At 37.6% G+C, this 15002-nt stretch overlaps 1 protein-coding gene across 1 annotated transcript in view; it reads right to left on the bottom strand.

The window, feature by feature from the left end:
• Nucleotides 1-496: 496 nt before the first annotated feature.
• ophn1 (oligophrenin 1) overlaps nt 497-15002 on the bottom strand; it is a 28079-nt gene continuing 13573 nt past the window's right edge. The window contains exons 12-24 of the mRNA XM_010781876.1: nt 11387-11420; nt 11184-11246; nt 10562-10636; nt 9645-9729; nt 9225-9283; nt 8014-8119; nt 7715-7874; nt 6726-6870; nt 5445-5753; nt 3245-3383; nt 2050-2100; nt 1455-1502; nt 497-1326 (exon numbers count right to left, since the gene is read on the bottom strand). Of these exons, the coding sequence (XP_010780178.1) occupies nt 1457-1502; nt 2050-2100; nt 3245-3383; nt 5445-5753; nt 6726-6870; nt 7715-7874; nt 8014-8119; nt 9225-9283; nt 9645-9729; nt 10562-10636; nt 11184-11246; nt 11387-11420 (1272 nt within the window). The 3' untranslated portion in view covers nt 497-1326; nt 1455-1456. The remainder of the gene's footprint in view (nt 1327-1454; nt 1503-2049; nt 2101-3244; nt 3384-5444; nt 5754-6725; nt 6871-7714; nt 7875-8013; nt 8120-9224; nt 9284-9644; nt 9730-10561; nt 10637-11183; nt 11247-11386; nt 11421-15002) is intronic.

The following is a 15002-nucleotide window of genomic DNA, read 5'->3' as shown; positions in this document are numbered from 1 at the left end:
TTGTTTACATGATTTATGTGATCAACTTACAAATTCTAAAATGTTCTCTTTTGTTTTCAAAGGTTTTTCACCTGCATAAAGTGAACTTCTAAATCAAAATAAAAAGTAGCTGTGTCACTGGAGTGAAATCCTGTTCCCAAAGTCCGGTAGAGGCCTCATCCCTTTCAAGTGGGGAATACGCACAAAAAGCCCAGGAAACTTGACGGAGACCGTACTTACATTTTCTTAAGGTTGTAACTTTGCAAACTCTTCTTGCACTCTTAGTTTGTACACAACACATTTATTAGCTTTAATTGGCGAAAAAATTCGTCTGACACCAAGTTGTATTGGAGAGCAATTAACACCACAAAGATAGGATTGTTCTCCAAAGAAAATGTGTTATGTTAATGTACTCTTCAATCACCCCAAACAGAACACATACAGTCAAAGTAAATGGTAATAAATGTGAAATTGATTTCAATGTAAAAACAGCATGCAATAATACTCACGAGTCATGTTAAAACTTTTCATGTTTATTTTCCAAGGTGAAAAAAAAACCTAACCAGAGTTTTCAAGTGTGGTTATAAAAAAACAGTAAAATTAACATTATAATTTCGGAAACAAATAAAACTATGGAGTGTTATTTTATACATATTGTAACAAATTCTTAATTCACATTTTTTGTTTCTCCAACAATTGATTTGAGTTGCAACAGAAGAAGGTAAACTCCCCTGAGTCAGAATTAAGGGAATGTACACTAGTTTGTGTAAATTCAAACTACACTCAGTGTGTAGCAAAATACTTTTTGTAATGCCTCTTAAAAAGTGACTTATGGCTGAATGACACACATAATTAAATCTAAATATTATTTTAAAAGACTAAAATAGCTTTGAAAGGAGTAATTACTCCATTGCTTCTTGACAGACCACTACATGGTCAATATTCATAAAATCTAAAAGTTAATATTAAGAATAATTTTTGCATTTTCAAATTAAACTTACTTAATCATATAGTCTAAGTAAGCTGTAACCATTAGTTTCCTTCCATTAACACTGTAAAATAACAAAAAACTGTAATGTTATTTGACACAATTGTAAAGTGGCATGAAACGTGGGGAAAACAATAATATTACTCCATCCTAACTTTGGAATAATAATCAAACACTGAGAGGATTACTTTGCAAGCTCATTCTAAATTCCCTTTGCTTCTTTGTTGCATTACACACCACTCTCAGTTCCTAAGAGCCACTTCCTCAGAGTGCTGGTGATGACTCCCTCCAGCTGGATCAGCACCCAGCAGCACATGCAGAAGTCACATGATGTGGTCCAAAACTCGTCAACTTTAATTCTGAGGAAAAAAAGCCAAAAGTTTGTGTCAAGTACGAAAAAAGACATTTAAAACAGATGCCTTTTATACACAGGTACACTGTTCGCATTAATGCTGTTAGATCCGACACAATGCCAGAAACATCTCACCTCTATTTCCCATTTGAACTTGTTGATGAGGATGGAGAAGCCGGCGGGCTAAATTAGAGAAGAAGTCAATTATAGATTAAATTTTTGGTTTCAGCTCAAACACCAGACAGCCCGGGATCTGCCTAAAGGTCCAAAAATGTCAGACTGTGACCAATGCCTGAGTCATTGCAGTACTGTGATATTAAAAGAAAGGAAATCTTATTGCCATTTGTTTTATCTATTTGTAAAAAAACTAATTTTTCTTCAGAGGGCTGACACCTATCCACATTTGTCTACCCAATGTCCGTATTACACAGTTGTAAAATAATGAATCTGTAATATTGTTTAACTGAGACAAAGATAAACTCTCTTTGATGAAACTCCCTCACATTCTTCCCACTCATTTCCATCACTGTGTGTGCAGGAGTGCAACAGGGATCCTAAATTGGACCATCCAAGCAAATCATAAAAGATGACTTGTGTGTTTCTATCTCCAGAATTACGTCATTGTGAGTCTGACTCTTTTGTTGAGTTATTATCAACTGTACTGTTGTCCTGACCTAAAGAAAAGGACAAACTAGAGTAAAGACAAACAGAAGAAGTGGCTGTTACATACCTGGTGCCATGCCTGGAGGCATTCTCAAAAAACTTGGTTTTAGAGGCAACACTGCGGAAAAAAAAAACAGACATGTTTGTAGTATTGCATGTTTATAATTCAACTTATATGTGAGTATCTTTGTTAAATTCATTGACTTGTTATTTTAAACATCATTTGTTTTTAGGGGGACCTTAGAACATCTGTCCAGGGACTACAGATGAAAAATAGCCTCTTGGCTAACTGTGGGGCATTGACAGAAATGTATTGTAATGTACACTGTACTTGTGAAAAAAAACTAATAAAAATAACAATTGAACCAAAAGAAAAATATAAGGAAAAGCATTTATTTTTTATTTTGTAATAAATATAACGATATAAAACATTTATGTATACAAAATGTAATCAAATATATTTATATACTGTATCTATGTTATTTAAAAATACATATGTATTATTTGAGATTATCATTCTTTTAGAATATTATATCAAAGAGCCAATAGTTTACTTTGCAGGGTTGTGTACAGTGTTTATTTTAGAGCTTTTAACACAGAGACCAGCAGCTTGGTGTGTTTGAATATGATGTTGAACCAGAACTTAAAGGTCCTCTGTTTTACTGTATTTCATCAATATATTATAGTTCCCAGATATATACAAAACATGTCTCTGAAGTGTTTGGCTCCAAACACCAAACAGATCACTGCAGCATCCCATAATCCCCTCTGTTTCAGCCCTGTTTCCAAAGTGCTGATTCTCTGTCTGTTACTTTAGAGATGAAAATAACGAGCCACTCCCCACGCCTCCTTTTGAGAATCATCCCTTCAAAGCTCATGTTCTCAAGACAGAGGAGATGATGCATGCACCTCACTAGCATTCTTTGACTATAGATCAAAGCAAGGGGTTGATAAGGGAGCTTTAACTGAGCTGATCAGCAGCTTTTGTGGGTGAAGGGAGTGAAGGCTGCTCTGTAGAGATTTGAAGAACTGCCGTATCAGGTGATAACTCTCTTTATATTTATCACTACAAGAGACCGCTTTCATTTACAACTAGTCCATTCTAAATGGAATAAAATAGATAAAGGGTCTTGTCAGAAAGTCTGGAATGATAGAAGTGAATAAGAACGTAACATTCTCGGATGGGATCCTTGAGGACAGGTTCGGGCTCAAATAGGGACAGCTCAGGTGGAGACAGACTTTAGGATGTAAGGAGCACTTACTAGGATGGGGCCTCGCTGCTGGCTGCACTCGGGATCTTTAGTGAAGCAGGGCATCTGGAGGGGGGCTCAGGAGGCCTAACGGGGGGTCTGCAAATGGGACCCCCTGCGGACCTTGTCCTGATCAGACCATCGAAATCTGCTGAAAAAAAACAATATTTTTTCAGATCACAGGGTCCCCATTATGCTTCTGGGGTTTTCTCTTTCCTGTAGTGTGTGATATATGTTGTTTTGCATGTAAATGGTCTGCAAAGGCTAACATGTATGTGTTCCCTCCAGAGGGAGTTTGTCTCCCACACACCCCTCCCCCCCAGACTTTATTCATTTGAAAATAAATGAAAAGGAAGAAAACCAACGGCAGATCACTTCCCACTGAAAGCAAGGGTGAACAGGTGGGACAGCCACACAACTGAGACCACTATTTCTACAGCCAACAATTCAAAAAGTGCCAATATTTGCACATCTTATCCCTATGTTTTCCATCTCTTGTTGTATTTAGGTATTTCTTTGTGATGTTATTTTTCCCAGATTGTACTATGACACTTTGGTCAAACTTGATATGATGCAATGTATACGAAGTATTATAAACCCACTCAAATGTGTTCTAGTCGGCTTGTAGCACTAAATAAATTAAAATGTCTATCAATCTTAATAATTCTTTATAACAATCACCCTTAAACAGCATTTTATAATGACTTTTAAGGTCAAGTATCTTAAAATGTGAAGCATTTACTTTTTGTTGTTGCAAGGATCATAGTGTGTCATAGCTCCCATCATTTGAGTTATAATGCTTTATAAATGATGTTATATTGCATTATAGTGTGATACATTCATTCTGTGGTTGGGAAAAACACATGTGAGCATTCATTTTTACTTAATTTAAAGAAAACAATGGCCACCGAGTTACTCATAGCCGCTATAATTAGTTATAAATGATTATATAAAAACATAATAATGCATTATGGGGATGACAAAACGCCATAATGAATACTGTTTTACAAACTGGTCGTTTGTGCCACAAATCGAAACCCATAGAACAGCTGTACAAGAGAGCTATCAAGGTGTTTGACAGAAAGCCAAATTCGTACCACCACTGTACCATCCTTGAAAAACACCATTTATTGAGCTTTGACAATTTTAAGTCTTTTAAAAGTATGTGCTTTATTTATAAATGTTTACATGGACTCAATTTAACACTGTCTTTGCATGGGCTGATTCTGTGAGAACAGCACCATCTACAGGCCTGGCATATGTACTACAGCATCTCCAGCGCTTTTGAACGGCAATGTCCGTGGCTGTCTCCTCCTGATTGGTGGAGTTGGACCAATAACCGTAGCGCCACTTCTGTGACGTCATAGAAGTGTTCAAATCTGGATCAGTCTGTATCAGATCCATTGTAGCCCCTTTTTAAGAGATTTGGGTATGGAGGAAAATAGAGAGGGTTGTGTTTTCTGACACTTGGTGAGTTCCCTGGAACACTGGGGACACATATTCATGTATAAAAGACGTACAAACGTGCATTTTGCATGATAGGTCACCTTTAAGGTAGCTCTTGTATCTTCTCTTGCACTTTATATGTCGTTGCTGCTATATTGTATTACCATGTCTTAAATACTTGTGTATGCTGCTCTTGCTCTTTTGCACCTTTTGCACATCATGTATTTTGTTTTTGCTACTGTATGTTTGTAAAATGTAATTTTCTTAAATGTTTTATGTGAGGGACTGCGGATGGAAATTAGCTCAAAGCTAAATCTGGCACTGTTACGCTTGATACATTTGAATGTTTTAAGTGTTCATTACTGTGCATTGTCCCTGCCAAATAAACGATTAAATGAAAATGCTAAAGCAGTCAGTGAGGCGGCAGCAACTATGAGGTGGTTGTGCACTTGACCTTATTTGTTTCTATAACATTATTTAACATAACTACAGCTACACAGTGCTATAAGCAGATTACAACTCATTAGAAGTATCAGTTCATAATGCATCATAGACATGACTCAATCAGGACTGCCTGGCAGAAGATATCACGTATCACAATGGAACTACTTGCTCAAATGAAATTAGAAAAGATCAGAATGACTTTAAAAGGACTGGATGAATCCACATGACAAACAAGCAGACACAAGTTCTCAGTTTGCTGACAACATTTCATGTTCATGTCTTGGCAAACCAAAAGACAGAAGGCTTTATTCCTAAATCCTACCTTCTCTGTTGGCTGGCATGCCTTTGGTAGGTAGTTTTCTGCCCTGGAACGAGGGTTCTCTGCTCACATAGACCCCAGACTCCCCATTTGCCGCCGCAGAAGAATCGGGCCTTTGTCTTGTGTCGTCTATCCTGCCAGCGTCGGGCTCTGAGTGTTTGTCCTGACGGCTGCCTGGCCTGGGCATCAGCGCCAGTCTGGGAGGGGGATCTCTGGGGAGCTGCGGAGCACAGCCCAGGGGTCTTGACCTCTGCAGGGGGACGGGGTTGGTGGAGACATCCACAGCTGCAATAGGGCTGTCATTCTGGCCATCTGTTGTAAAGGAAACACACTTATTCATGCAAGGTGGACAGCCAAACATTGAGATAGAGAATGGGATGTTCTTGTTAAAACAGTTCAGTAACTTTCAGCCAAATGTTAATGTTTTCCTTTATGAATGAATTCAAATTATGTTCAATGTGTGAGAAAAGAAACAGGTAGAATACACTGAAGGTCAGATTCATCCAGCATTAAACTGGTAACACATGTTTGGATCTAGTTGAATTCTTTGGTTAACTTAAGTAGAAAACAAAGATATGCCAATTCCAAATGTGTAACCAATGCAAAAAGGACAAGCTAATGGTGCCAAATGTTTCAGCGACAGGGTATGAGAGGAAGGAGACACACCCACTTAATGAGGGGTTCTGACAGACAGAAAATTATACGATTTAGTCAGAAGCCTTGAAAGACAAATACTAATGTAGGATCAAAATCACCGCCTCACAGTATTATGCCAATGCTTCACATTCAAGAGGCAGTTTACATCCACGTCTGTCAAGGTCATCACTTTATCAAATAGTCTTAAATGCATCCGTGTATAATTTTTGGTATTTTTTATTATTATGTTATGGCCAAAATCTTGCTTTGTGATCGTGAACCACCATATGACCTTTTTGTTTCCAGGTGAAATGGAACAGACACACAAATACATTTAAAAAAAAAGTAGAGTTGATATAAGTGTATTTGTACTTGAAATAAAAGCACCAAATCCATAAACAATAAATGAAAAATTAAGACAGAATAAATTGGATTTTGATTTGACAAAGTACTTCATGTTTAGAAATAATATGTGACTTTTTTTTTTTGAATGGTATTTGATGGACACAGGAAAACACTACAGTACATTTAAAATGTTCAGAAAATGTTAAGAATATAAACAGTAAATATAATGACTGTACACTGGGATAACGTGGGATAACGATGAGGATGATGATGACAGTGAAGGCAGGGGAGGCTAATAATTACTCTCAGTGTGAAAGTGGTCGTGACTAAGAGCTTGAAAAACACGAGGTGGCCGCTTCGAGATGGTGATGGGTTGCCGCTTCCTCGGGGTGATGCGTGGGGGAGGGACTGGGGGGGCAGTGCTGTCCTCCGGCACATAGCTGAAGATCTATAATCACAAAAATAAAATTGTTGCTGTGAGACGTGTTTAGTGGCTACTGAAATAACCAAAGTAACACATGTTTATATACATTAGAAGGAGCAGAAAACACAGACTCTGTACGGATACCAAATGAGTTACCTAGTGACCGGGCTAACACATGCTTCTGCCGCACCAAATTAGATTAGGAAGTATTACATTTTTGTACAATTTGGGAAATAGACTGATTAAACAATTTTAGTCAGGAGGAATTTAAACAGAAGCAATATTGTCCTACTTACCCATAGTTATAACATTGTCACTATTTCTAACATTTCTCTGTGTGTAAGTAGTATTAGTATAGCTAGCTTATTTTAGCATAAAGACTGGAAACAGCTAGCCTGGCTCAAACCATTGACGTTGTTGTATTATATTTGTATAGTGCGTTACAAAAGTGTAAAACATCAATTTGGAATTTTACTGGGGTTATGTGATAGACCTTTTTTTGGCCGGGAACAATTATCTATGGCCTCAAAATGTATCAACTTCCTGTTTTGCATGCAGTAACCAAACAAGTACAACATGTGTTGATAAGTGAGCTTCAGAGGAGCTGGATGTGGATTAAAACATTTTGACAGAGCTAAGACAGCTGTTTACATCTGTTTTCAGTCCTTGTGCAAGTGAGTTAGCTTCTGCCATTATTTACAGACATGAATGCTATCAATCTTCTTATTTAACTGTCAGCAGGTAGGCAAATATACTCATTTCCTAAAACAGTCAACAATTCCCTTTAAGTAGTACAAAGGGAATCACACACAAGGGTGTTACTCTTTTTGTCTCAGACCGAACAAAAGTTGCATTCTCTTCAAAGTACCTTTTTGCAGTTTTCAATCAGGATTTCAACGACGATATTTTGGAACTTGATATCCAACATGGCCGCCACAGTCTCCTCCTGTGCTCTCATCAGCGTGGGGCCGAAGATAACCGCCATGTTTGAAGGGGTCATCCGATTCTCGTCACTGTGACTGCACACACTGTGGACAAACATTATTTTGTTGAATAAAAAAGAATAAAACTCTGGAGGAAGGCAGTGTCACATCATCCTAGATCCTTTCAGAAATACAGCAAAAGGTCCTATTGGGGTAGTAAACGTTTTTTTAAACTAGCACTTACTTGATCAAGTGTTTGATAAGCATCTCCACCATCTCCCGATTCTTCTCTGGCAGTTTGTAGGAAAGAGAATGAATCTCACTCAGCCGAGTATCAAGATTATCGGACTCTGTGTTACAAAGACAACACACAATTACTTAATAAAAGAACAGCATATATATACAAACCATAACATTTAAAAGTTTACCTGCATCACCCCTAAATCATAAACATATACAAAATGTATGTAGTAAAGAATGTCATTTATATAATGGTTCTTTTAATAAAATGTCTGGATTATCAAAAATATTTGAACAGAAATGATTCAGTTATATATAAAAATATCTGGTTCAAACAATATATGGATAAGGGCAGAGCGATGCATTGCAAAGGCATGACAGAGAGGAAACAAATTAAGTCTCCAAATCAACCTCTGGCCCGGATAATAAGCAATAAAATGAGGAGGCCCTATTCAACTTTCTTAGGAAACACAAGCCAACATTTGTTTCAGAACATCCTGACGGAATGAGGCTGAGGCTAATAAAGTCATCGTGTTGTTTTACAGCGACTTTGTGAGATGGATTTAGAGGAGCAGAGGACTCCGATTTATTTTAGTGACTTCCAGTCTGATATAGATTTTGTTAGAATTTTGAAATAGTACTTAAAAAATTATATATTAGTCAACTGGTATGTCACAAGCTGTCAATAGCTGTCAAAAATAAGTAAACATTCTTTGACTACAGCTTTTAAATGTCAGTATTTTCTGGTTTCTTTACTCATCTATGATTTTAAACTAAACTAAATATTGGGAAATATTGTTTTGACTGTTTTCAGGCATTTTATAGATCGGACAAGTAATTGATTAAACTATAAACAATAATCATTATTGCAACCATGATATAAAATCGAAATCTGCATCTATCAAATAATTTACAGATTAAATCACCCAAGAGTCAATAAAGCTCAGAAAAACTTCACTTAAACATTACTTAAAACAAAAATAATTAGGCTATCCCAAAACAGTGTGATCAATGCATATATAACTTGATCTTCTTTTATTTTTGCAAAAAATGAATGAGCATGCGTTTAATAGGGAACTATTTCCCCTGTTCCTGTTGCATGCCATCAAGTTTTATTGGTTGGTCTAGATTCCAAAGGAGAGTTGAAAATAGAGACCAATAAAACATGAACACGCAAACCAAGCTGCCTAATCTTAGGGCCAACATGTGTCTTACTTGCAGCACATATGAGGTCTCTGTGCAGACTGTAGGTCATCAGAGGTTCAGACAAGCTCCTGCAGAAAGAATACACCACTCGTAAAACAGTGCAAGGCCACAATGAAATATAAGTCACTACTTCAAACACCAAGAAAAACATCAAGATTCACCTTTTGCACTACTACCACAGAAAGGACAGAGTCCAGCACGCATTTGCTATATTAAGAACAAAAGATTGGTCTTCATCTGGATTAAGATCGGCATTAAAAAATGTAATTAAAATGTATTAATAACCATAACTATAGTCTGATGTAATATATCTTATAGAAAGAAAACTACGTCGGTAGAGCACAACCATACACCTAGAACTATACAGCATTTTTCACACATTGACTTTGTGTCTCCTGCCCGCATGCATCTTCTCACACACAAACGTACCGCAGATAAAACTTCAGTGCACTTGTGATTGTTTTAACATCCATTTCACTGCTGTGGAAATCCACGTCTCCTGGGTGTGTGGGGTCTGTGAAGGAGCAAATCCAAACAAACACGCAGAAAAACATTGCAAGTTAAAACTATAAAATGTTGTAGAAAACACTGAAAACCAGTTTAACAATAAGCCACGTGAGGCCATGAATTCAATACACATACAGTAATTGCAGTTTAAAGAAATAAAAGAAAAGCCATGTCACAATAGGAAAATCAGGGGTAAATTATAACATTAACAATGGCTAAATTCCATTACGTTTCAGAAGAATACTTGAAACTAGCAATTTAAACAAAAACGCATTTAGAAATATTTACTGAGGTAATTAATCAAGCGAGAAGTAGAGTCATTTTCTCATACACTTCTACACAATCTGGCTTCTTTATGCAAATTGTGGAGTCGCCCCCTGCTGGCCACTGGAACGACAGACGGTTTGAACCACTTTGACATTAATTTTCAGACCCCTTCCGTCCACTTCTTTTATCCACTATGTTCACCAGGGAGCTAGCTGCTCATTTCAAACAGTTGCTGTTTACTGAAAATAGAAAACAGCTGCCTGTTGGGGCTGAATACATGTCATGAAAGAGGAGGGGTTGCGAATCAAAAATGAAGTTTGGGAAAATGAAAGCAATGATTACAAATCTCTATAAGGCAATGTCGAGCTGAAATGAACAGAGACATGAGTGATTGTTCTTCTACAATTGGCACCTTTCATCGACTGGCTGAAAATTCCTTGTCATTAATAAAGACAAGCTTTACAAAGTGGCAGAACCTGATCTGTTTAACGGAGAATTACGAGCCCAAGGGAAGGCACACAGTGAATGGACAGATGTAAAGGTGTTTCAACTTTACAGGCTTATTCTCTTACCAAAGAAGGCATTTAAAAGCTTCTGCACTTGGATGTTGCTGCCAACTGTTCGGTATACTCCTTCTTGTGAAATGCCTAGAAAGAGGAGAGGGGGAGGTAAAAAGAAACAGCTGGACACATACAGAGCAGTGGAAATGTACAACATGTGTCTCTGCATGGCCTACTACAGGAGCCATTATTATGATACAGATGTTCCTGCCTGATTGAGAATGCCCTCATCTGAATATGGTGCCATCTGTGGATCATGAGGCAAATTTCATGTTTAGGACTTGGACACTCCACTTCATTCCTATGAGATGAATCACTCCACTGAACAAGCAGATAGGGACTGTAGAATTATACGTCAAGGTAGAATTAAGTTATTGGGATTTAACTTGTGTTAGCATGCACGGAGAGAGGGGCTTTTTTAAAGATGTGATCATAAAAATTCTGTACAATGTGAAATACACTATTATTTTAAACTTTGAGTATTGTAAGAGAGGACATTTATCCCCTGAGTTTAGCCTGCAGGTTTTGGCATCAAGACTATGCAACCATGACTTAACTGCGCCCCCTTCAGGGCAAGTAGGCACACTAACAGAGTTAAAGAACACTGGAATTAATGTCAAAAAGGAGAATTCACCTTTTGTTTCAATGTAGTTGATGCACTTTCGCACAAACTTGAATCCTGTTTCATTCAGTTCCACTGTGGAAGTAAGAGAAAGAGAAAGCAGATTTAACAGCAGACATCTTTTATTTGACATGAGATTAAACGTGAGACATCAATGTATCACTGTGTACATTCATCAACATCACAGCGAATACAGGGAGTGATGACTGACTTACTTTCAGCTTGATTGTGAATTGGGGAATTATAGATCTGAAATGGAAAAAAAACTAAAGATGTCAAAACAAAATGAAGTCTGAGAAACATCTGGAAAATATCTATGCTGGTCTTCAGCTTGATTAATGAACACGTTTTTCTTCAGACTAAAAATGAGAGACACATTTCATGCTGGCAGGAGGAAACTGAAAACAACTCTAGATAGCTTCCCAAATAAGTAATGGCATGGATTCTCAGAGTGGGGACACCAGCATACTTTCAGGGGGGCAATGAAATAATTTGCTATAAGTTAAAAAGATTTGGAAAGTGATTTTCTACAGATGGGGACTATTTCAGCCAATAAAAAAAGTATCTCATGTCCATTACTCCCACCAATGTTAGCTTTTGGCTAATAGAAACTCTGATAGGATTGTACGTTTTTTTCTTTTTAAAGTTAGCTTTTATCTAAATTGATGGGGACTTTGAAAGCCTAGCTACTGTTTGTTTGCTTGAATGATCAAATAATAGAAAAATATAAATATGTCTCGTTGAGTCCAAATGCAATTTTAATAAAATGACCCAGAGTTAAAAAGAGTGCTATTAACATGATTCAAATTAAAGTGTGTTCCCATTATCACTTTGTAACATGTCTAAAGTATTAAGGTTAGTAAGGTTAATATGTTTTATAAACCGTTTAATTCCAATGGCATCTAAAAGTAAACGTTAAACAAATTCAAAAATTGCATAAAAAATATAAACAAAGAGAAAAAATATGCAGGTGGAGGAAAAATAAAAGGTTATTCCGGGATCAAAAACATCAAACAAATGAAAGGAATTGACTACTCAGGACGTGCAACATTTTGATATCAAAGCATTGTCTTATTCTTCCCCCAACACAGCTGAAACTGTTTTGGTTTTGTTCCTCCCCACTGATGGGTGTCTGAGGTCAGGCCCGCTCAGAGCAGCTGGGACAGGACAGTAGAGGCTTGTTCGAGGACTAACACCCGGGATGAGTGCTTGTTGTCACAGGTTTAAACCTCAACATCACACCCTGTTATTACCACAGTCCGTGATTTGTTTAGGGATAAAATCACTCACTATCTTTTAAATCTATCTAATGTGTTCTGTTTTAGCATTTTCACTTGGCAATTAGTAACTTTTAATAAACAATAAAGATCACATGGAAGGTATGATGAAAAACTGACTAATATGACCTATTTATGCAAAAATGATGAAGCTAGATCAGATCATTTATTTACCCACCGTCAAAACTGTATAAAGCCGTCACTCAGTTAAGAAAACCTTTTTTTTTTTTCTTTTGGCACTTTTGGAGAGGATGCACTTTTATCTTATTACATTCCATTGGAAAGTGCACAAAGTGGGTCCAAGTGATCTATCTGTATGTGACGTATTGTGTTTGTCATATTGGCTTGGAAATGTTAATATTTTTCCAAAAGACAAACTTAAGGACTAATGGACCAGCTAACTGTCTTCAGCTATTTGATGTTTGTTTATATCACTGAGTCTGTTCTTCTTCTCTGTCTTCCGGTTGTTGCCTCTTTTGAATGACGAATACACACTACCGCCGCCTGCTGGTAAGGAGAGTTATTGCCACTCACGCATGCGCAGTTCGTACGTGCTACTTGGCCGTTGGCTAAAGTCTTTGCGTTGTGTTCCAGTGCGACTGTTGGCCAAGAAGCAGGAGACATGAAGCGACACAACAGTCGTGTTCCGTCGGAACGTGTTCTTTGGTGTCAGTTTGGTGTGTCAGGGCCTTAAGCCTATCACCCCATTACAAGGTGTTGAAGCTCTAGCCAATAGAGGTGCAAGTGTGGATGTCACCATGTTGCAGAAGAACACGCGAGTGGTTGAGAAACTCCCTCTGGAAGGAACTTTGGGATTTTAGCCTTTGCAAACCATTAACAAAAAAAATGCCTATATAACACACTACAGGAGAGTGAAAACCCAGAAAAGCACAATAGGGCCCCTTTAAAGCCACAAATATTATCACACATAAAGAACTGCAGGAAGCAGTGAATATTTTTGATTTCTTTCTAGCAGAATTACTACAATTGATTTATTTTTGAATACACTTCCTGTTAAATAGTTTTGTTGCTAGCATGCAAGTCAATAAGTGTAAGATGGAAAAAGTAAAAGAAGAGCAAAATGCTTTCAGAGCAGGGCGAAAACGATGAACTAAAGGCAGCCGAGTATGAGGACGTTTCAAGGGAACAGAGACAGGTTGAAACACATAACAGTAAGCATGGAAATGCTGCACCTCCATGCCAAAGAGAGTGCCCATGTATATTTCAGCTTTTCAAAATGCTAGAGGCATCCAAAGTATAATATAGTTGTAAAAGAGTGTGTGTGGCAGTGGAGATGACTCCAACTGCAGAGATGATCTTTGTATAGACCTGGCAGCAGAGCACTGGAACTTTCTGCTTCACAATATATGGGCAGGGTGAATGGAAAACGCCTTGTGAAACTTAAGAAGAAGTCAATAGGGAAGTTGCACAGGAACCGAAAAGTGTGCCTTCTGTTATTTTCACATCCTCTGGCAGTGACTGGTCTAAAGGTTTTGCATACACGACAACCCTCAATAAACCTAAACCATCCAATATGACAGAAGCAGCCAATAAACAAAAGCGTTTGAAGCTACAACCAAAAGAGGAACTGACAACGTCTTGTTTCTTCACTGCTGAATACAGAAAGGAATGTGGGAGCAGCAGGGTTTGTCTGATCATTTGGCAGTTTTTACTTTCATAGAGGCTTCCATTAACACCTGAAAATGATTAGGGGCAAGGGAAGAGGAAGCCATGCTGTAGGGTGCCATTATTGAGCGGTACACAAAAGGCAACATGTGCCATTTCACACATCTGTAATAGACAATTCATAATGACATCACCTGTGCCTACCTACATCCTGCTGTGAGAAACAAATTACACATGTAAGCTGTCATTTCTAGATTCAGTAGATTGGCTTCACTACACAACTGCCTGCCTGTATGAGATAAAAAGCTGGATATCCCAAAACTGTATTCATTGCATTCTCCTCTCTATTAGCTAGATGCTAAATTCAGAATAAATGTCTCGATTTCCTTCTTAGTTTCCATCAAGCCATTAGACGCCTGAAACAGACAGTTCTAACGTGCTATCTTTCAATATTTGACTTTTGAATTTCACTTGTTTGGCTCACGATGATGTGTTGATGTTGTGCCAATGTACACCTATACAATAGTAGAACAAATCAAGACAAAAGAGGCAAAACTCAAATAAAATGATAAACAACTCAGATCCCCTTTCTTCCCATTATGTTGTGTAATATAAAAACTGTGTCTCGACAGAGTCTTCAACACAGGTTATATATCTGTGTCTCTCAAGACGCTGGGAAATGTAGTCTTTAATAATCTCTTGACTACAGAGGTCGCGATTGAGTGACAATATTTGGTATTTTTTACAAAAACAAAAGACTGGCTCAAACATAAACCCTCAGAGAAGAGATGCAACACATCAGGCTGAAGTAAAAAGATGCACCCTCAAAAGGCTACATTAGGACATGCAAAACCTGCAACCTAATAATAAACGTTGTAAGTAGCCTACCTGGCCTGGAACTAAAAGTGAATTCTTCTAGAAGGGCACA

This window comes from Notothenia coriiceps, unplaced genomic scaffold (genome assembly GCF_000735185.1).
Source record: "Notothenia coriiceps isolate Sejong01 unplaced genomic scaffold, NC01 NC01_scaffold00023624, whole genome shotgun sequence".
Taxonomy (NCBI): Eukaryota; Metazoa; Chordata; class Actinopteri; order Perciformes; family Nototheniidae; genus Notothenia; species Notothenia coriiceps.
The sequence above is the reverse complement of the archived record's forward strand: the minus strand, read 5'-3'. Positions and strand labels throughout refer to the sequence as shown.